The sequence below is a fragment of the Lepidochelys kempii genome, chromosome 16 (assembly GCF_965140265.1).
Source record: "Lepidochelys kempii isolate rLepKem1 chromosome 16, rLepKem1.hap2, whole genome shotgun sequence".
Classification (NCBI taxonomy): domain Eukaryota; kingdom Metazoa; phylum Chordata; order Testudines; family Cheloniidae; genus Lepidochelys; species Lepidochelys kempii.
This window is the reverse complement of record NC_133271.1, coordinates 27,171,092-27,193,421: the sequence shown is the minus strand read 5'-3', so window position 1 is coordinate 27,193,421 and position 22,330 is coordinate 27,171,092. Positions and strand designations below refer to the sequence as shown.

At 38.5% G+C, this 22,330-nt stretch overlaps 1 protein-coding gene across 4 annotated transcripts in view; it reads left to right on the top strand.

Moving 5' to 3' along the window:
* The window catches only part of NR6A1 (nuclear receptor subfamily 6 group A member 1), a 189,463-nt gene that overhangs the window by 14,010 nt on the left and 153,123 nt on the right, over positions 1-22,330 (top strand). For all 4 annotated transcript variants that reach the window (XM_073314004.1, XM_073314005.1, XM_073314003.1 and 1 more), the window contains exon 2: positions 21,340-21,381. In XM_073314004.1, coding sequence (XP_073170105.1) covers positions 21,340-21,381 — 42 coding nt within the window. The remainder of the gene's footprint in view (positions 1-21,339; positions 21,382-22,330) is intronic.

Here is a 22,330-nt window from a genome sequence, read left to right as displayed (position 1 = left end):
AACTACAAAAGCTGTCTTGAAGTAAATTTTTGGTTTTTGTTCATTGCAGAAGAAGTTAGGTAAAATGATGTACAACATTGTTTGCTAAAATATTAAGTGATAGCCTTGGGTCAACACTGAAGATGAGAAGTAATTAATAAGAAATGCCATTAAAGCACAAAAGAGCAGCACAGAATGATTGCAAGCCATTTCTTCTAAAATGACTGGAAAAGTGGAATAGTTTGTGTGGAATTCAGACCAAAGGTTGTAAAATTGCTTGTTCCAGTCTTATCTGACGGGAAGTAAATTCCCTTTTAAAAACTTACTATTTCTCATTTTTAAATGTAAGTTTGCATTCATGGAGGGACCAATCAGTTTTAATAGCTCTCTATTTTAAAAAGTCTAACTCCATTTTTTTTTCTAGGCAACAAAAGTACTGTGATAGTTATGAATATTTCAATAGCATTTGTATGTATAAAAACTGCAAGGGCTTGTCTAAGCTTGAAATGCTATAGCGTCACAGTTGCATTGCTTCAGTGTAAATGCTACCTGCGCTGAAGGGAGGGGTTCTCCTGTCACCTCCTTGAGAGGCAGTAGCTAGGTCTTCCGTCAACCTAGTGCTGTCTTTGCTGTGGGTTAGGTCGGCTTAACTACACCACTCAAGGGTCTGAATTTTTCACACCCTTGAGTGACGTAGATAAGACTACTTAATTTTCTAGCATAGACAGTGTTCCTAGACCTGATCTGTTACTCTGAAAATAAACTCTCCCAGTTCCGTGGCTTTCTTCTATACTTTGGAATGTTCATTTGCCGAAACTGTTCTCTGTCCCCCACCCCCGGTTTAAAATCACTTTTGTTTCATACTAAAGGAAGCAAATAGGTAAAGAGCATTACTCCTGTTAATGTTCATATTGGATCGCACACTTCATTGTTCAGGTTGAGCCTTGAACTATTATCTTATTGATGATTAGGAATCTTGAAATTGTCTCTGTAAGAACTAGGCTCGTCTGTCAATAGAGGAGATAACCCTTGTCCCACAGCATCATAAAGATGATAAATTGCTGAAGGATGAGCTAGAAAGCACATAGTGTAATACGTGTATATGTTAAATACATATATGGCTAGATTAGCTGTTAAAATGGATTTTAAGTATACAGAATACGAATATTCTTGGCATATGTGCACATACAGGAACACTAGTTGTAACTGCATTCTCATGACACATTACTCAATTATGAAAGGATGGACAGGACCTAGACAATTGAACTTGTATTTCAAGATTAATTAACTGTGGAAATGAATCTTCTTGAAAACAAAATAATTGGCAGGGCATTACCTAGTGTCCTGGCTAGCATTTCCCTTCAATAAAACTCTAGGGAAGATTTTCAAAACTGCCTAAGGGATTTTGGAGCACAAGTCCCTTAATTAAGTGGGATTTGTGCTTGGAAATCCCTTAGGTATGTATTGCAAATCTTTCCTCTAATATATATATATGTTAGTGGTTGAGTATGCATTTTTTTTCTTGCTTTTTACCTGCATTCCATATGTAGTTAGCAAACTCTTGCTTTATTAAGTATTGGGGACAATTTGAGACAGTAGGGAGCAATATGTCAAACTCCTTTCTCTTCCATCAACCTAATGCCATGTTAACACTCAGTCTAAAAAAAAAAGTACTATTTTTTTCTCCTGATCTTTATTTTTGCAATTTGAGCATATAATTGGTCATAGCAAAGGCCACCAAGTGAGCAGCAGTCTGGCTAACTTTTTTGCTGTTTCCTATATTGCAGAATGATATATTTAGGTTAAGTAACTTGAGTGTTCTATGTTTCAAAGGTCCCAATTTTTAGAGTTACTAGATTTAAAATAGGGGAGACTCCATTTTTGATGGTGCTGTGAAGAGTCAAGCGTCTTAGGCCTTGTCTATGCTACGAATTTACTTTGGTATAGCTACACCACTGGCAACCATAGCTATACTGACCTACCCCCACTGTAAATTCTTCTGTCCACCTAGCTGCCACCTCTTGAGGAGGTGCGTTGCCGATGGGAGAAGCCCGCCCATGGGCAGAGATGGTGTCTACGCTGAAGCGCTACAGTGGCACAGCTTTTAAGTGCAGACCTATCCTAACTCCTGTAATCATGAACTGTCCATTTTGTCCAAAGACTGAGTTATTTTCTCTGCTTGGTAAGCTATGCTTCATGTCCTATGTGACTTTTGCCACAAGATGTGGTTTCCGGTCAGGGCTGTCCCCACCCATACGCAAAGTATGCAGCTGTGTAGGGCACCAGGAAATTAAGGGGAACCGACTTTCCTGGTGCCTAAAGCATCTGTGTGCTGCCCCAGTCCCTGCTCTGCCCCAGCCCTGCCTCTTCCATCCCCGTCCCCACAACCGTGAGGACCGCAGCAGGGGTCGGGCCTGCACTCACTGATGGCGGGAAGTGCAGTGACCTGGCCCCAGCCACACCACTGGTGAGTGCTGGGGTGTGGTTCCCCCCTGCTCCCCAAGCCAGCTCCCCCCGCAGGGTCCTGGGGCCTCACACACTCCCTCCCACAGGGGCCCTGCTTAGGGCCCCAGAATGGCTAGCGACGGCCCTGTTTCCAGTGAAGAGAAATTCAGTTCATTTCCAACTGTCGTGTTTCAGCTAGTAGACCTGATGCCTACAACTGAGTTCTAGTTGCAGAGAACAGCCTAACTGGTTAAGTCCATGCTAGCAAATGACTACAGGTTGTTAAATACACCACAACATGCCATGCAAAGGTGAATTTGAAGGGATTGTTTCTTTTTATGCTGGCTTTCTTAGTTTTGTTTCAGAGTGTATTGGACTTAATTCCTCGTGGTCAGTTTGCGAAGTAGCAGCAGGTCTGAAGGATGCTACTTGCCTGGTTCTTCTGTCCACAAAGCAAGTAATCAAGCTGGCTGAATAAATTGGCTCAGAAGAGAAAGCAGGAAGGTAGAGGAACTGTCCTTACTGTTGAGGCATTCTCTGTGTGTGAAATGTAGAACTGGCCCTGGATGATTAGAGGGTGGAAAAATTAATGGAATATATAAATAAAGAGCTGAGGAAAATAATGGGGTTTTAACTGCATGAAATTGATGGGCTTACTTTGCTACATGGTACTTTGCATTGGTGAAGTGCTTCATAAACATTAAGGTTAAATTTTTCAATCTTGGCCGCTAGGTTTGGGAGCCCAACTTGGGACACCATTGGCCTGATGAGTGGAAGTAGAGAGCACCCACAATTCTAGTTGAATAGGCACTGAGAGTGGGTGACACTGCTGAAACTCAAGCCCAAAATGTCTCAGACGGCGCCTCTTATAAATGAAGGCATCCATGATAAAACAGTCACTTCTGAAAACTTGACTGAAATACACAGATGGAGGTCTTGGTTTTAAAAAAAGAAAAGTGAAGTTCTGAGACTAATTTATCTAGGGTATAAATCTGTGGGTCGGCTGGGAATAAAATGGGGAGTCTTGACTCCCAGTTTGTAGCTCTACCACTATGCAAATATTTTAAAGCAATATGTTACAGAGATGGTCTCAGCCAGGTAAAACATGCTGCAGAAAGATTAGTCTTGCCATTGAACACTAGGAAGTCATTGGGCCTGTAAATACTTTGCAGAAGTTATTACTTGAGCAGATTATTAAATCTTGGCTCTTTCTGCTTTGTTACTTAATAAAACACACCTAGTATGAGGGTTAGAGCAATGGAAGCTGATATTTGATTTTTGTTTCTGGCTTTATCGTACTCTGTGATCTTGACTAAACCACTTAATCTCTGTGGCTCAATTTATCCAACTGTAGAATGGTAGTGATCTTCCCCACTGAAACTGTTGAAACTCAATTTGTTTTTTATAAACTGACTTCCCTCTATTAAGGATAAAGTTCAAGCCCTGCACCCCTATTTTCAGTGCCCTGAAGAGCTCTGCTGTCACTTCACCTTCTTGTTTCGCTTCTTCCTATGTATCTTCTCTAACTGCTACTTTGGTTTTCTCCCACTTTACACCACCTTTCATGCACTACCTATACTGAGAACAGTTTCCCATTTCCAGGAATCAAGTTCCTTCTTTTGTTTCCTGCAAATTACTTCCCCACTTCCTTTATGAAGTTCTAAATGCATCTGAATATTTTCTGTATTCTGTTGGTCTGTTAGTGTAAACTCCTCTGGACCAAAGACCTAATCTTTTCTACATGTTTAGTAAGGTGCTATGTACACTAAAAAAATCTATATCAAGTGATTTCAGTAACTGGATGGAAGGTTCTTTTTATGCAATCCAGTGCGTGGTGGACTTGTTACATGTACATCCTGTTTGTAAATTTTTGTTGTTAAACAGTGTAAAAGGCACTTTTAAATTTAAGTGAGTTGGAATAGTATAGTATTGTATGCCTCTAAATAATAATATAATAATAATATTAATAGTATAGTATGCCTCTAAATCCCTCATCTCCATATTACCTGGAGATAATATTTGTGCAGTTGAATCTTGATGAGGATTAGCAGATGTTAGCAGTGTGGTGGCTACGTGGGGCAGCCCATCATTAATGAATACTAGTGACTTGCTCCTTGTACCGAACATTCTCTGGTGTTATCCTTTTACTCTTTAATAGTAATTGCCTCTAACTCCCTATGATATTGTGGCATTTGTTTTGTATTCTCCCATCCCACCCCCAAGAGGTAGGGGTGTGTGTGTGTGTATTGATTTAATGCATCAGTTGTTTTGTCTATGGCTTTTTCAGTGTTTTGACTTCTGTAGTCTGTAGAATTTCAGGACAACTAATTTAGTTTTTTTTTTCTAGTCTTGCAGAAGTTCCTCAATCTAAGCTTTGAATTAATGTGTATTAGAGCTGAATATTAACTTGCCAATTAACATAGCTTCTGTTTGCAACACATAATAGCTGTGTATATGTAGGAAGAATATGTTGTCATATGACTGAGATTGACTTTAAGGTGCAGAACTACACTTTGCTGGGAGTCTTGAGTTAGGCTCATTGACGGATAGATTATAAATTTTGATCTAATCCCTGGAATCATTTTCTAGCAATAGTTTCACTTGCTGATCATCTCCTGTAATTTGAAACTATCTCATCCCAATCTGCTCAACTTTTTTTCTTTTAAGATGCTGTTTAAGATGCATGGACTTCGATGTATCTAATTTTTCTTCATTTTTGTGAGAAAAGGAGATTCAAGGAAAAAACAGGAATAAAAATTCTTCAGAGATCAGGATTGTCTAAAATAGATAAACAAACCCTATTTTTAATTTAAAGCTAGTTAGTTCTAAATATCTTGTCTACTCTGCCACTGAGTCAGAATGTAGCTTGGGGTTTCAAAACGGCAAGATAGTACCCTTTGTCTATTATTGACATGTATCCATCAAGGTTATCTCATAGTAATACTGCTCCTTACTGTATAGAAAGGAAAGGTATGAGGTAGTATTTGATTCATACTGCCTTAATCTTTCTAGTCTCCCCTTCTGTCCAAAAACTGAACCATGCCATCCTGCTTCCTTTCTCTTTAACTGGGACAATTTTTAACCTAATGTAATAGCCACTTTGAGTCCTTATGAGTCTTTTCACACGGAAGACTACCATAATGTTGAAATTATACAGTTAATTTTTCTTGCAATGGGCCAATTTCAAAAATAATATATTGTTAGGTTTCAGAGTAACAGCCGTGTTAGTCTGTATTCACAAAAAGAAAAGGAGGACTTCTGGCACCGTAGAGACTAACCAATTTATTTGAGCATAAGCTTTTGTGAGCTACAGCTCACTTCATCGGATGTATACTGTGGAAAGTGTAGAAGATCTTTTTATACACACAAAGCATGAAAAAATGGGTGTTTACCACTACGAAAGGTTTTCTCTCCCCCCACTCCACTCTCCTGCTGGTAATAGCTTATCTAAAGTGATCACTCTCCTTACAATGTGTATGATAATCAAGGTGGGCCATTTCCAGCACAAATCCAGGGTTCAACAAGAACATCGGGGGGGGGGGGGGGGAGAGGGGGAGGAAAAAACAAGGGGAAATAGGTTACCTTGCATAATGACTTAGCCACTCCCAGTCTCTATTCAAGCCTAAGTTAATTGTATCCAATTTGCAAATGAATTCCAATTCAGCAGTCTCTCCTGGAAATCCTGGGCGCCCCATCATCTCAGTCATTGGCACCCTGACAGCAGGATTGTCTGGCTATGTAGACTAACTCCTCAGGCCCTACGCTACCAGCACTCCTAGCTACCTTTGAGACACCACTGACTTCCTGAGGAAACTACAATCCATCAGTGATCTTCCTGATAACACCATCCTGGCCTCTATGGATGTAGACGCCCTCTACACTAACTTTCCACACACAGATGGACTACAAGCAGTCAAGAACACTATCCCCGATAATGTCACGGCTAACCTGGTGGCTGAACTTTATGACTTTGTCCTTACCCATAACTATTTTACATTTGGGGACAATGTATACCTTCAAATCAGCGGCACTGCTATGGGTACCTGCATGGCCCCACAGTATGCCAACATTTTTATGGCTGACTTAGAACAACGCTTCCTCAACTCTCGTCCCCTAACGCCCCTAACTCTACTTGCGCTATATTGACTTTTTATTTATTTATTTATTTAAAAGTACTCCTTTTCTTTTTATATTATATTGTAACTATCTTAATTGTTCTTGTTCTTGTTTTTATCAGTAAATTTACTAGAAAAAGGCTACCAGGTAGGCTAACGCACAAATGGTAGATTAACTTTTGTATGTACTTTACAAGAACCACAACGCTTCAAAGTTAAATGATACAAATCAGTGGTCAGTACAGAGTGTAAATTAAACAGTGATGTAAAGACACATACGTTGTGCCTGAATCTTCTAATATAGAAGATGAGAAATGAGGATAGATACTTATAAAAGAGGTCCCCTTAAGATTTAAAATTATTTCATGGACTGCAAGGAAAGCCCCTTTTAAAGAGTTGAATTGAGACTGCCTTATGTGCTAATGTCCTTTGCTAGAGGCCTTTTTGTTTTAGAAATGTAGGTGAGAAGAAAAAAGCCTTGAAAAATACCTTTTGGCAAAAGTCTGTTTTTTCTTTCCTTCTCTGGCTTAGAACCTGTGCAAGCCACATGGAGTTGTAAATTGCAAGGAAATAACTTGTTAACCCTGCATTGCTGAGCCTTGGCAATAGAAATGTCAGTCTCTTTCAACGAAGAGCACTGTGAAGCTCGCAAGTTTCTACCTTCTACCTGCAGAAGTTGGCCCAATCCAATATATTACTTGTATTCCCCTCCCCATAGTCTCTTTTAATGACTTTCTCTGAAGCGTTCTTGTGTACCAGTTTACATTTTATGTTGATTGCTAAAAAGGGGTTTTGGCCTGTCTCATTGATTTGAGATTAGTTGGATGGTGAATTTTGAATGAACTAACATTCGGTCAAAAAACTGCATCAGAGATTCTTCTGCAAAGACAGTTCATGGTAATATAACATATCAAACCTACAAGTAAAGCAAAACTGTTAGATATCCTGAAGCTTGCTTTGTAACAAATTCATTGCGGCTACGTAGTAGTAATGCCATCATGCAGGAGCTCATTCCTAAAATACTTACCTTGATGCAGCAAACTTCACATGTTGGTCTCTACTGTATTACACTGTAGAGAGGAAACTTGTATGCAGTCCTCAGTCTGAGTAGGTAAATGATCAGCTTTCTGACTGCTCTGCTCTAGCCTAAGGAAGGAGCAGTCAATCTATCGCAGTGGGGTGTTCCTTCTAGAGTGCAAGAGCTATGTAACCATGCTAAGGTGAGCAACATATGAGTCTGTATGGTGGGACAAGATGCATACTGTAGCACTGTGAAAAGGGTAAAGTAGTGAATTGGAGTTGTGGGGTCTTCAGAGTGGGTCAGACTTTGTCTAACTTGCACATATTTTTATTAAAGATTGGTTTTATAAAATTCTTATGTCTGTGTGCTGATTCTGTAGGGTTATCTACAAAAGTTTAGCAAACAAAATTCATCTGCCAAAATTAGCACTCATTGAGAGAGAGGCAGATGATGTGTGTGGTGGTGGGGTTAAGTCTCACACACAAATTGATTAAAACTGTGTGCCAGCTACACTTCACCTCCTGTTTTTGTTAGCTCTTGTGTGATGATTGTGAAATTGCAGACTCCCACAGGAAACATGATTGACAACTAACTTGGTTTCCAAAATAAACATAACTTAAATGCTACAACTGCCAAAAGATGAGTGGTATGTGAAAACAGGAGATGTTGTTTGGGGGGACACTGGAAGAGGTATTAGTGAAAAAACAAAGTGAAAAGAAAATTACATTAATACTGATAGTAGATGAGTGAAAGTATAAACTCCTCGTTTAGTCTTTTAGGCAATTTTGATCTGAGTTGGAAAACTAAGGGCAAAGCCACCATCTTGACAGAGGGATAAGTTTTTGATTTAATATTTGAATGAGTTTTTGAAGACATTGAGTTGTAAAATGAGTGGCTTTTTAAAAAGAGGCATGATTACTTGACTGTAAAGAACTTTGTGTTTTGAGAGAACATTACAGGAAGCTTTGTCACAACTGAAGGCTAAGTCAATCTAATGATGACAATGTCAATATCAACCATTTCACTACTGATCATTTTAGCAGAAGCCTCAGGCTAATATGCTTATCCACTGTTGGATATAGATGTAAATAGATATCAACCAACATTGCTTCCATCTTGCTCAAATTGAGCCAACTGCTTTCCATCCCTATCCAACTTGTACATGCTTCTGCATTAGATCAGAAGTCACAGTGCTGGGTGTCAGTGGTATGCTGATAGGTTCTTATCTTCTTTAATGGACTCATGTTAAACAAAAGGTGACCAGAAATTGGAATGAAACCATCGATTCACTTCATGTAGACTGCTGAACAGCCATCAGTTGCTGCTGACCTGTGGCTGGGATGGAGGCAACCTATTTTGAGAGAGAGGACTCCCATTTCCAATTCCTTAAAGCATTCAGTCCCTTGGCTAAAAGCATGTTAAACTTGAATAGACTCTTGTTGAGAAGGAACTTCTTGCTGTTCCTGGTTTTACAAAAAGGGGTAGATGCAGTGTTTGTTTAATGTTACCAGAAGGATTTGAGTGCAGAATAACAGATGGACCAGCAGTAATGGAAAGGGCAAGACCACACCCAGTAAAAGCGTTCTAGGCCATGGAATAGAAAAACCCTTTCATTCTGTTTATGTAGGTTACTTAGGCCTAGCCACACAAACAATTGTACCAGTCTGACTAATGTTGTAAAATGGAACAACTGTGTGTGGACTGTGATACTGGATTAGCTTGCACTGGTAAACTTAGAGACACAAGGCAAATCCAATAAGACTCATGTTAATGAGAGTTCACGCATGTGCGTGCACACACATTATACCTGTTTAGTTATTCACTTTTGTTAACTGGTGCAAAGTCTGTGTGTAAACAAGCTCTTGGATCAGAACCATCTTTTTGTCACATGTATGTACAGTGCCTAGCACAATGAGGCCCTGGTCCATGCTTGAAGTCCCTATGTGCAATTACAGTACACATAATGAAGTATTTTGAATGAACCTATCACTATAGTTAGTATCTAATGGAAGAATAGTAGTGGAGGGAATATAAATTCCATAAAATATTGTAATGGAGCCAGCCTCCTACCAAAAGCACTGAGCCAAGTGACAGCAGGAGGCTTGGACAGTGGGGCAGAATGTGCCCTTTGTGTTGCATTCAGCACTACTTGTGGAGACGAGTATGAGGCGGGCACAACAAAATAATTGCTATTGTCATTATGTGAGTTCACATTTTGAAGGTTCTTTGCTGCCAGAAGCATTCTATGTTTAAATTTTGTATTCTGCAAAATCTGAATGTCATGGGGTGCCAGGTTTCGCCCATGGGCCGTGAGTTGGATAGCACCTTTACTTTAAATTTTAAAAGACATAAATATCACTTCCTGTCAACAATAAGGAGATTTGTTTGTCTCAAAAGCAGTCATATTTTTCAGGATTCTGTGTTGAGGATCCAGATCAAAACAGTATCTTGGATATGAAGGCAAACAAATATATGTTCTTTTTTAAAGTTTTTTTTCTCAACCAGCAGGCAGTTAAGTTTAAAACACTGTCTAGACTTAATGGTACTGTAACATACTAGATGGGGACATACGTTAAATGTACATCTCTAATGTTACTATTGAACACCTTACTACACTGTAGACATCCTATAATTGACTCAAACTAAGAACAGCCTGTCATATTATCCATATAATAGGTACAGAAACATTAAATATCCAGCAAGCACATCCTCACTTTACAGCTGTCCTTCAAAGTAGATGGTCCTAATGTATATTTTTTTCCATGTTGCTTTCTAAAAATTGTCAAATTACCCCTCATAAATCTATAACTATTCCCAGATAAAAACGACATTAAATAGTAGTTTAAAGTTGAGTATGGATCAGTAACTTAAGGATAAAAACATTGCATGGATGTTTTATGTCTTAACAAGCCTTACAAACACAGGAAATTCAGATTTAAGATTAAAGACATAGTCAAAGTATGGAAATACAGTTAAGAGACCTCAACATTAAACTTCACTCTGTAGTGATGTCATGCAATAACTTGTACAACGCTGATTCGTGCATAAGTGTTTAACTCCATCTTAGATTAAAATAACTTTTGAGGAGTCCGGTGGCACCTTAAAGACTAACAGATTTATTTGGGCATAAGCTTTCGTGGGTAAAAAACCCACTTCAGATGCATAGAGTGAAAATTACAGATACAGGTATCTGAAGTGGGTTTTTTACCCAGGTATCTGTAATTTTCACTCCATGTATCTGAAGAAGTGGGTTTTTACCAACAAAAGCTTATGCCCAAATCTTTTAGTCTTTAAGGTGCCACCAGACTCCTCATTGTTTTTGTTGATACAGACTAACATTGTTACCCCTCTGATACTAAAATAATTTTGAGACACATGAGATTTTTCATTTCTCCACCCCCACCCCACAGTGGTATCGCATGACTGCATCTTCCCTAAGTGGGTTTTGGCTTCACCCTTATTGCGAGTAATGAAAAGTGGTGGCTTGTTTGAAAGAGGGAATCCTGCATTTGTAACATCAATTCTATTGAGAATGAGAGAAAATGGCAGCCATTTTGAAAGAAGGCAGTTGCTTATGAAGAAAATTTATGAAGACTAGCAACCAAAAGATGACCATTGATCCTTAAACAAAAAAGTCTCAACTTCAGATATAGCCAATGCATGATATTTCGGTGAGTTTTATATATGAGTTTTACTTGTAAATTCCCAGAAAAGTCATTTTGTATTCTTAGAGCTGTAATTTTGGGGAGGGTACTCTGTAGTCTTCATACATAGAATCATAGAAATCTGGGCCAAAAGAAATCTGATGAGGTTCAATAAGGGTAAGTGCAGGGTCCTGCACTTAGGACGGAAGAACCCAATGCACAGCTACAGACTAGGGACCGAATGGCTAGGCAGCAGTTCTGCGGAAAAGGCCCAGGGGTGACAGTGGACGAGAAGCTGGATATGAGTCAGCAGTGTGCCCTTGTTGCCAAGAAGGCCAATGGCATTTTGGGATGTATAAGTAGGGGCATAGCGAGCAGATCGAGGGATGTGATCGTCCCCCTCTATTCGACATTGGTGAGGCCTCATCTGGAGTACTGTGTCCAGTTTTGGGCCCCACACTACAAGAAGGATGTGGATAAATTGGAGAATGTCCAGCGAAGGGCAACAAAAACGATTAGGGGTCTGGAACACATGACTTATGAGGAGAGGCTGAGGGAACTAGGATTGTTTAGCCTGCAGAAGAGAAGAATGAGGGGGGATTTGATAGCTGCTTTCAACTACCTGACAGGGGGTTCCAGAGAGGATGGTTCTAGACTATTCTCAGTGGTGGAAGAGGACAGGACAAGGAGTAATGGTCTCAAGTTGCAGTGGGGGAGGTTTAGGTTGGATATTAGGAAAAACTTTTTCACTAGGAGGGTGGTGAAACACTGGAATGCGTTACCTAGGGAGGTGGTGGGATCTCCTTCCTTAGAAGTTTTTAAGGTCAGGCTTGACAAAGCCCTGGCTGGGATGATTTAATTGGGTATGGGTCCTGCTTTTGAGCAGGGTTTTGGGTATGGGTCCTGCTTTTGATGACCTCCTGAGGTCCCTTCCAACCCTGATATTCCATGATTCTATGATAGCTCCTAGGTTGCCCTGCTGAAACAAAGATCTAACGAGTTCAGGTTTTGTACTTAAATTTTAACATCCTCCTGCCTTAATGTAGCAGTTTTCAGATGAGCTTTGTTTTAAGAAATCCCAGCAAGGTTTCTTCTTCTTTGGTTCCCAGCACTTATTAAAATGCTTTAAATCATGTGTCCAATGTGCTGAATAGGGTTGCTGCATATACCTACCCATACAGCCTTTCTGTTAGAATAATTATAAGTGCATCATAAACCTTCCTGTGGCTCTTGATTAGATTATATTGTAAATGTTAGATTGTCTTCCTGCTTGAGTAACTTCTGAAACCGATGTTACCTTGAGTGTAAAGTCAATTTGATTTTTTTTATTATCCTTGATTCATTTTTTAGTCACTAAGAGATTAAATTAGTATTCTATGCTATTGTATTGTATTCACTACTGTTAAGGGACAATGGAAATATATATTGATACAACACAAAATGTGGATGGTTATTTAAAGAGGAATATTTCCACCGACATTTTCCATGTGAAAGGCTTACCAGCCTAACTTTAGATTTCAGTTTATATTGCATTTACTGTTTTTGATGGATCTTAAAAGTAAAGTACCTCCAACAATTCATTAGAATAAACAGCAAGGAAAAAATCTGGCAAGCTTTTGAATAACACAAATGGTTAGATTTAAAACTGATTGTGTAGTCAGTTATGAGATGTTACCATCCAGCATCGATAGCCTTCTAACAGAAAATGTTTTTGTCATCTGGGATAGAGCCCAAGTGTGTGCATACATTCCAGAAGATGGCAAATTTTAAAACTCTCACTTGGGAGTTGGAGCTTTTTTTCCTATAGCTTCTTTATGGGATATACTGAATAGTAAAGAGCAACAGTTGCTCCTTGGAGTTTAGCTCTTCATAATAAATATTTAAAGTGAATAAGAATGAGTGTTTTGCTACAAAGTTACTATTCTGACTTTTACTAGCTAGAACGTCTGGCTAGCAATGTTTTTACGTAGGTCATATCTTTCTACATAAAGGCATATAGATGGTATTTTGGACTATAAATGTTAAGAACTTTTCCATATTCAGTACTATGGAATAAGGCGTAAGAGGAATATATTAAACCTGTTGGTTTTGCAAAAGAACTGATTTATCTGTTCTTACTGGGCCACCCTTCTCTTCAAAAGGGTTGTAGTTGTCTTCTCCTTTATATAGAACGGTGGCCTTTGCAACATTACATATTAACCTGCTTTCCCACTCCCCATCATGGGATTGGTCAGAAGATAGTCTAGAACTTGATGGGCTGTTTCTTCACACACTGTACTTTGTTCTCTGTCTTGAGTAACTCCAATTCTAGATCCTGCCCTTAGATGATTCGAGGAATAAAATTACAGTGAATGAAACCAGTTGTGCAATGTGAGTCTAGGGCTTGAATTGATGGACTTGAGGACCAGATATGGCTGACTTGCTCTGTTAAAGAGGAGAATTATGTTGGATACATATTTTGACTAGGTGGGGGAATAGACTGACCAAATGGAAGGCGTGTTCCTTTGTGAAATGTTTACAAAGTAAAGTTCATAAAAACTATAAGCTAAACATAAGTAAAATATAACCCAGGCTAATCCACCTGCATTTCATTTTGAATCAGTTATGACTGAAGTTGTCTCATAGCCAAGTGTCATTTAAATAATGGCATGTATGTTTCAAAAGACTGTCTTTGTTCTTTTGTCTCTTAATACTTTCTCATTTTTCTGTTAAGGCTCATTCTTTGACATTGCCCACCTCTTTCATAGCACAAAGTTAGTTTTTCCTTACTCAGGCCAATAAATGAGAAATCACAGCAGGATTAACTGTATGTGGTGGGGTTTTTTTTGTAAGTGAAGAAAGATGTTAAGTTTGGACACGATTTGTGGTCAGAGCAGTCCCTCAGAGGAGGGGCAGTTGGGCCCATGGTCAGATGACAAGCCTTGGAACTACATTGTTGGCCAAGCGGAACGCAGGCCATCTGTGAAATGTGACAGTGATGAAGAGTGAAGGAGTGAGTGGTTCAGTGGGAAGAGAGTCTTCTCATTTTGTTCTTATAGAGTGATTAATCTGACTCCTCTTAAGGAACAAATTAGGACAGGAAATTGCATGTGAGCGTGTGATTCCATCCTTGAATTGTAAGGTAAAAGGCTCCAAAGCATTTGAGTTGATTATCAGGGGAAAAAATCAGAACAAATGCGGACTGTGGAATAACCCTCTCCCTCTCCTCCTACAATGCTGAGTGCAGAGAATAAACACAAAGACAAGATTACCCATTGTTGTTCCATAGCATTTTACAAGATAAAGTAAACAAAACGATTGAAAAAACCACTGCTTGAAACTGACTAAGATCTCTTGACATTATCCATCGCTTTTGGGTTATGAAGCCAGTTTTGGCCTTTCAGATATGACAAATGTACGGACTTGATCCAAAGTCATTGACTTCAGTGGGAGTGTTTCCACTGACTGTAATTGGCTAAGCTAAGAGTGCTTCATTCCTAACCAGAAGTGTAATATTTGAATGTGTATTCTGGGTATAAGTAGCAGTTAATGAACATGCCTATGTCCATTTACTTCGATTGCTGGCTGGTTTGAAGACTGAAAGATTGACCTTTAGGTCAGTTTTCAAATGAATGCTACAGCTTCATAAAGAGGAAATATCTTAATGGTAGTACTGAGTGATGACTAGATAAGGGTTTCTGCACCGTGTGTGTGCAGGAAGTGTAAAGGGAACAATCAAAGCAGCAGCAATAGCAGCTCAAGATATTTCCATTAGTAAGAATTAAAATATATATAAAACTTACAAGGAAGGATTTATTGAGTTAGAAATGACAGCATTAGTAGTTACTTTAAATTCTTGCCACATGCACAAATATATATATATATATATATATATATATATATATATATATATATATATATATATATATATATATATATATATATATATATATATATATATATATATATATATATATTTGTGCATGTGGCAAGAATTTAAAGTAACTACTAATGCTGTCATTTCTAACTCAATATATATATATTATATTATATATATATTTTATTTATTTATTTTATATATATATTTGTGCATGTGGCAAGAATTTAAAGTAACTACTAATGCTGTGTGTGTGTGTGTGTGTGTGTGTGTATATATGTGTATATATGTGTATATATATATAATATATTGTGTGTGTTTTTAAAAATAGAACCTTAAGTATTTGAGACTCAGTACACACTGGGATCCCAATATTTGAAAGAGTCCTTAAAATTAAAATCATGTCTGTGTTCCATGATGGAGTATAAAATTATATGAAGTTTGAGTGAGATTTCTTTTCCAGTTGTCAAGACCATCATTGCTCTGGGCTTAGTTATTAATGTAAGGGTTTGTTCTGTGTACCTAGGGAAAGGATTTTGCATTTGCTTTTGGAGTCTAGTTCCTCTTTTTTTTTTTTTTTTTTTTTTTTTTCTTCCCAAATGGGAGGGAAGATTGTCTTGTGAGTATAGCACATGAGTGGTAATCAGAAGATGTGGGCTCTGTTTCAAGTTCTGTTAGACTGGCTGTGTGACCATAGATGAATCTCCATGCCTCAGTTTCTCTTTAAAATGGGGATAATTTACCCTACTGTGGTGTTTGGGCCTTAATTCATTAATGTGATAAAGTGCTTTGAGATCACGTAGTGGAAGTTTCTATATTCAGTAAATACAAAATATTTCATAGATGACTCTATATTTCGCATTTAGATCTGCACTCCTTTTTCAGGTGAAGAGCAATGCTGTCTGAGAAGTCTATAATGTACCCTCAGGATGTTGACCTACAAACAGACTGGCTTCTATTTACCAGCAGAGGCAAATTTGCTGCTGCTATTTACTTCTGATATGAACATATATAGTTTGTGATTTTCAGGATAAATAAAAGCTGAAATATAACAGATCATTTTTTTTAAAATTAACTTTAAGTGTGTTTGGTTGCTGCCCTAGTACTACTTGCCAGATTTTTATAATCTTTAAAACAAAACAACAAAAATCTCCCCTGGGATTATTTCATATGTATGATTAAGTTATTCAGTTTCTGACTTGAAAGCCTTTGGGGTGAAAGGTTAAAGATGTGGTATGTCTTTGTTGCCATACAATGCACTTCCTTAGCCTGAAACAAGGAGATGGGTACAGTGCTGTAGGCATTAATGACTAACCAGGAAATTGGAAGGATTAGTGTGCATACATTTATTTCTAATAACCCAGTTAATCCAGCGAGCATCTTGCGTTCAAAATGGTTGCAGCTGAAGTATAAATTTATTTGATTTAAAAAAAACAAAATTACAGGGTTTGCAGTTCATACTTCAACATCTGTTCTATGTTTAGGCACTGCATGTAAAAACTAAGTAAGTAGCTGTTCAGGGTGGCTATGTGAGGGTTAACCCATTGATACTTAGAGGGGAGCCCATTGATAAGGTATGAGAACAGCAGGAGGAGAGAAACTGATCCCATTGTCTTGTTTCTCTGCTAATGAGTTTCCAAAGCGCTGGGGCTCCTCTTCTACAGCAATCTGTCTGTTTGAGGTAATAGTGAGTAGTGGCTCTTTATCAATTACGGGTGGGGAAGTTCGTTCTTTGTCTTTGAATGAAAATTTGTCACTAGATCTGTAAGCATCTCTCTAACTTCTCCTAGCTACAGAGTAGCTTGTGATATTACACAGGGTGATAGTACTGTACCTGGTGCTGAGGGGTGTAACAGGCAGTTGTCGAAGGTAGTCTCTCTGGTGCTCAGTGCCCTCTATCAAAAGGGGCTTTTACGTTCATAAATTAATTTTTTTAAAAAAGAAATCTGGGTAGGTCACGTGATCGGAGCAGTTATGTTCTGCTACATTCTTCAGATGGGAGCAAGGGAATCTGTAATGCCCACCAAGTGCAAGCTGTGCCACTTGCAGTGTGTCAGGAGTATGATTCAGGGGTGGTTCAGTCCTATAACTGAATCCCTTTATAACTTATTAGGCCTGGTTACTTGCGAGTTGCTCCAGTTTTGCTTAGTAGTTAGGTGCTTGGCTCAGTCAGGATGTTCCTGCATTGCAGGTGGGAGCAAGCGTCGCAGCACAGGTAGACAGACTTGCAGTAGCAGGGCTTGAGCTAGTGTGCTAAAAAGAGTGTAGCTGTGGCTCAGGTGGCAGCTTGGGCTCTCAAGCTTGCAGACCAACTGTGTGTGCCTGAGCGTCGATGGCTAAACCCGACTCGCAGCCAGAGTCTCAACATCCGCGCTACTATTTTTAGCACACTAGCTTGAGCCCTGCTAGAGTCTCACTGGGCAGGGGGTTGCTCCCATCTGAAGTGTAGACATACCCTCAGTTCTCTCTGGTATCTCCAGGTCCAGTAAGGGCTGAACAGGGGTCAAGACTCCTTCCATACAGAGACCTGGAGGTGCACCAGAGTTCTTTGTTTAGAGCATGCTGGAGGTCATTTTTATTTTAGCTAGATTACTTCTGACCACTTTATCTAGGGGGAGGAGGGAGGATTTTTTTCTTTAGTTTACATCTTATTCATTTTTTTTTTTTTTTATTCTTGGTACCAGTGAGAGTGTGACCATTTGTTGGTGGGTGGCTCTGCTGGATTAGTTTGAAATTGTCTGTGTATTTAGACTGGTTGGCTCTTCTCTATTTTTAATCAGATGTTATATAGTTTTGTGCAGCATTTAGATGCTTTGCAAACAAGCATCTTACAGACTTAATTGCTGGAAGCTTTGAATATATCCCTGAATGATAAGATACTTTTTTTTCCTCTTACCATATGCCCAGGTATTATGCCAGTCTCAATTGCCCGCCATGAATAATACAAATAAATATTCCCTGCCTCTTGTTAAACTGACTCCTTTTCTTTTTGAGTACATTGCCATTCTGTAATACCTCTTGTTTCAAGCTATCAGTAGGACTTAGCTTCTCAGGATACTTGGGCCATCTCCCATCACAAACAGTAAATAAAAAAAACTTCTAGGCTTAATGACCATCCATTTTTATGTGGGCCTTTGTCCAAGAGTGTCCTCGGATTCTGGCTATTCACAGACTTCCCTTTATAAGCATATGTTCTTGTTCACTGGTGTGTAATGGTTGAATGGTAGCTGTTGTTTGGCGTGTGCTGGGTCAGAAGTGCTCCAGATGTCAGGGTGGAGTTCGGGGAGATGGTTGGGGCATCAGTGCTCAACTCCATGAATAACGGTTAAATTGAATTTGCCAGAATATAAAGGTGTAGGAGCTCCCAAGGCAGACTTAGAGAATTATAGTATGGTCAGTGCAGAACTAATAGGGCCCCTTTTAACCTTTGGAGTTCACTGGATTCTATGGATGTCTTTCACAAGAAATAAGTGACAGAATGTTATGTAAGCATCTTTTCTGTCAGTGTTGATGGAAAAATGTATTGTAAACGTGGGGTTCATATTATGATTTTTCTTTAGTCATATGTTTCAGTTCATTACTCAAAGTAGATGTCTCTTGAAATGGACTGTACCCATGTCATACTATAGCAGTGTACAAAAGGGGGTCTATTTTCATTGGTGCACTTAATCCTCTTTTACACTTGTGGGAGCTAGGCAAGTATACAGACATATAAGCCTCTTGGACTGCCTTTCATCTGTTGTGATGCATCCGTCAAGCTACAATATGCAAGAATTGAATTTTTAGTCTTTCTCTAAAAACATGTTTAAAAGTCAACTTTTCTATATGTATTCAAACATCTCCATGTCTTCCTTATAGGTAATTCAGCTACAGTGAGATGAATTATGGAAAGATTTATTTTAGCAACACTTGATGTAACAATCACTTCAGTATTATAAAATTTAATTTTTTTTTAAAAAACAAACAAACCCAAGCTTGAAAACTAAGTTAGAAAAAAATCTTTTTAAACTTGCTGTCTGAATTTGATAAAGAAATCACTGAGGAAAAACATAGATCACTATACTATTTTTTAAATAAAGTCATGGTTCTGAATAGAACTGCAGTTACAATAACAGATTTTTCTCTATTTGGAGCAGCAGAGTGTATTAAATTTACCATGAAGTTCTTTTCCCAAGTTTTTTAAAGTGGAGGTTAAAAAAAAAAAAATATTTGGAAATTTAGATTCAATTAGTGTGGGGGGGAAAAATGATTAACAGGTACAACTGGAAAAGTTACTTTAAAACATGATGTTTTTACTTCTGCTTTGAATGATTTCAAGTGTTTTGTCATCAAAAGATGGTTTTTAGAATGGTGTCACCATATCTAAAATGAAAGCTAATGACAGAGATGGCATCCTACAAACATGAGATAATAGCAGAAGGCAGATGTGGCTGGAATGAGCCACAAAGATAAAGTGCTTGTGGAATTGCACACTGCAGGAGCTAATACCATTTGTAAACATGGTGGAAAGTAGGCAGGGAGGTAGGTGGTCACAACAATTGGATTTCCCTTGACACTTCTCCTTGTCTATCACACAATCCCCATACCAGGGTAGCTGAACTCCTTAATGTAAGCTTCTCCCTTTAACAATAGAAGCCTGAAAGACTTGTGTTGGGAAGACCAACAATAAAGTAGGAAGGGTTCCAGTGATACTGGAAAGCTGTAGAAGACTCTGTATATAAGGCTTGCCTCAGGGAGTCCATTTAACAGATAATTGTGTCACTGATTTGCAATAAACTAGTTAGGTAGCTGTGTTGATGCTGGGAATGTTTTAGCACCATTGAGATATTTTGGTTGCAGAATATTGAATTTTTATCCCAGTTTTAGTGTTTTTCAGTGGAGCATGGCTTTTAGCACTTTCTGACGGGCTTGTTTGAAACTTTGTAAAGTACTAGAATTTTTGAAAAAGCAAACAATATTAACCTCTAAATGCCGATATGAAAGAACTAGGTCTAGCTACATGTTAGAACACAATTTAGTCTTCTCTATCTTATTGTAAGCTTTTCATTGTGGAGTATGTGCCTTGTTATATTTAAAAAATAAAGTAGTGGTTTTGGATAGGAGATTAAAAAATGGATTATGGAAATTGCATGAGATCCTTACGACTTCCCACATGATTTAAACAAGACTTAGCAGCACTGCTCTTTTTCTTTTTGACATGTTGTTGTTGCTTGAGGACACTAGTGTTTAAGTTTTAGGGCATGAGTTAGGAGGTGGTTAAGATGAGATCTACAAAAAATAGCCTGCATTACATTATTTAATAATGTATGGAGAAAATTCACAGAAGAAAAAACATGTTTGTAATCATGTAGAGTTCTACTCTTCAAAACTTCCTCCTCCCTCTTCCCCCCCCAATTATTATATTTATTGACCGACTGGGAGTGGAGATAAATAGTAACTTTGAATTTATAAATTATTCCCCATCTGCCTTTCAAGATGTGGCAATTTAATCAAAGAAGAAATTTCATGGAGAGATCTATCTTAGTAGGTGGAAATGTTTTGGATTCCATATTTGGCAATATGTATATGGTGTGAAATACAATATTTCAATGCAGTAGCATCCATCTCACTCCTTATCTTTCTGAAAAATAATTGAGAAGAGTTGCGTAATCCCTGATGTGTACTCTTGTGGGACTACAGACATGCAGGCTTTAACAGGTCTGTGTTTAGATATATAACAGCAGTTCTTACAAGATGTGTAGTTCTCTATGTGCCAGACACACAATCTGAGCTTCCCAGTGCCCGGCACTGGACTATGACTATGGGAAACAGATTAAATTGTCACATACTCACTTGAATCAGCAGAGGAAACCTTGTGGCCCCCTCAGTTATGATGCATCAGTGCAAGTTTACAAGATATATATATTCCCAATAAATAGTATTTCACTGTGTTTAATATGAAGAATGGCTGTGTCTAAATGGATAACTGATACGTAGCCTAAATATGGTGTAATAAGTTCTCTAAGCATCACTATTTGATACTTGATGTTATTTCAGCAGCTGGATCTTAATGTATAAAGTTGAGTTACAGCAGCATTGTCTATCTGGATTCTAGAAGATGTAATGCTTCTGCAACTATTACTTAAATCTGGTTTAATGTTGTATATGCAAAATTGTTCAAACTGTTAAAAACTGAGGTGAATTGCTCAGCCTTTTCATGGTAGCAGTAAGTAAGATGTATCAATTTAAAAAGACAAAAACAAAACATTCGGTGCTGATACTTATTTTTTCCCTTTGTAGGATTTTGTCGAGAGTCTTCCACAGAACATGATCCACCTCCTAGTAAGTACGAGATGTAAATGTTCTTGTTCCTTTCCAGAAAAGGATTAGTGCAGGAGCAGTACTCTAGTGGGTGTCAATGGGATATAGATTATATTAGAAGCCTTAAACTTTGTGAAATGTCTGCTCTCTCTCCTTTGCCTTTTGCTTGATTATTTTGGGATCAGGAGAGGAAGGTTTTCCAGAGCTCCTTGCATGGCTAATGGCTTCCTTTCCCCTGCTTGATGATGTCTCCTACCATAGCTTGTCACTGCCATTTCATACAGTGGCTTTAGGGTGCTGTTGAATCAGAGGGGCACTTGATACCCACAGAGGTGGAGTGTGCTAGCTCCATTAATGCTCCTAAGGGCTGGATATGCTCTTTATTGTGCTTGCTGTATCTTGCTTTATTATGCTTAGTCTTGCTGTCCTGTCATAGAATCATAGAATTGTAGGACTAGAAGAGACCTTGAGGTCTTCTAGTCCAGTCCCCTACCTTCAAGGCAGGTGGGAATGCTGGGCTTACTTGTGATCTGAACTACTTGTATGTTCTGCATGGCATCATGTTGTACTATTGCTAGATTACCAAAGAGGCCTTAGCTTGGATTTGCACACATTTCTTGAATAGCTAACTGTGACTGATACCCTAATGTTGGCTTATGCTCTTTGTGAAAAGCCTGTTTAGTGTGGTGATAGAAGTAGGTGTTCTACAAACGAGTATTTTTGTAATGGTTGCAAAGCTAATTGCTTTCCAAGATTTTATGGTATTTTCCCAAATCTTTTAAAGCCAGTGTTCCCAATGTGGGGTGTTTGAAACTACCCTCCCTTTCACTATAGTTAGAAGGGAGTGGCTGGAAGTTAAAGCCACACAAAATAAGATTAGAAACAAGGCACAATTTAACAGTGAGGTTGATTAACCATTGGAACAAACTACAAAGAGAAGCAGTGGTTTCTCCATTGTGCCAAACACAAA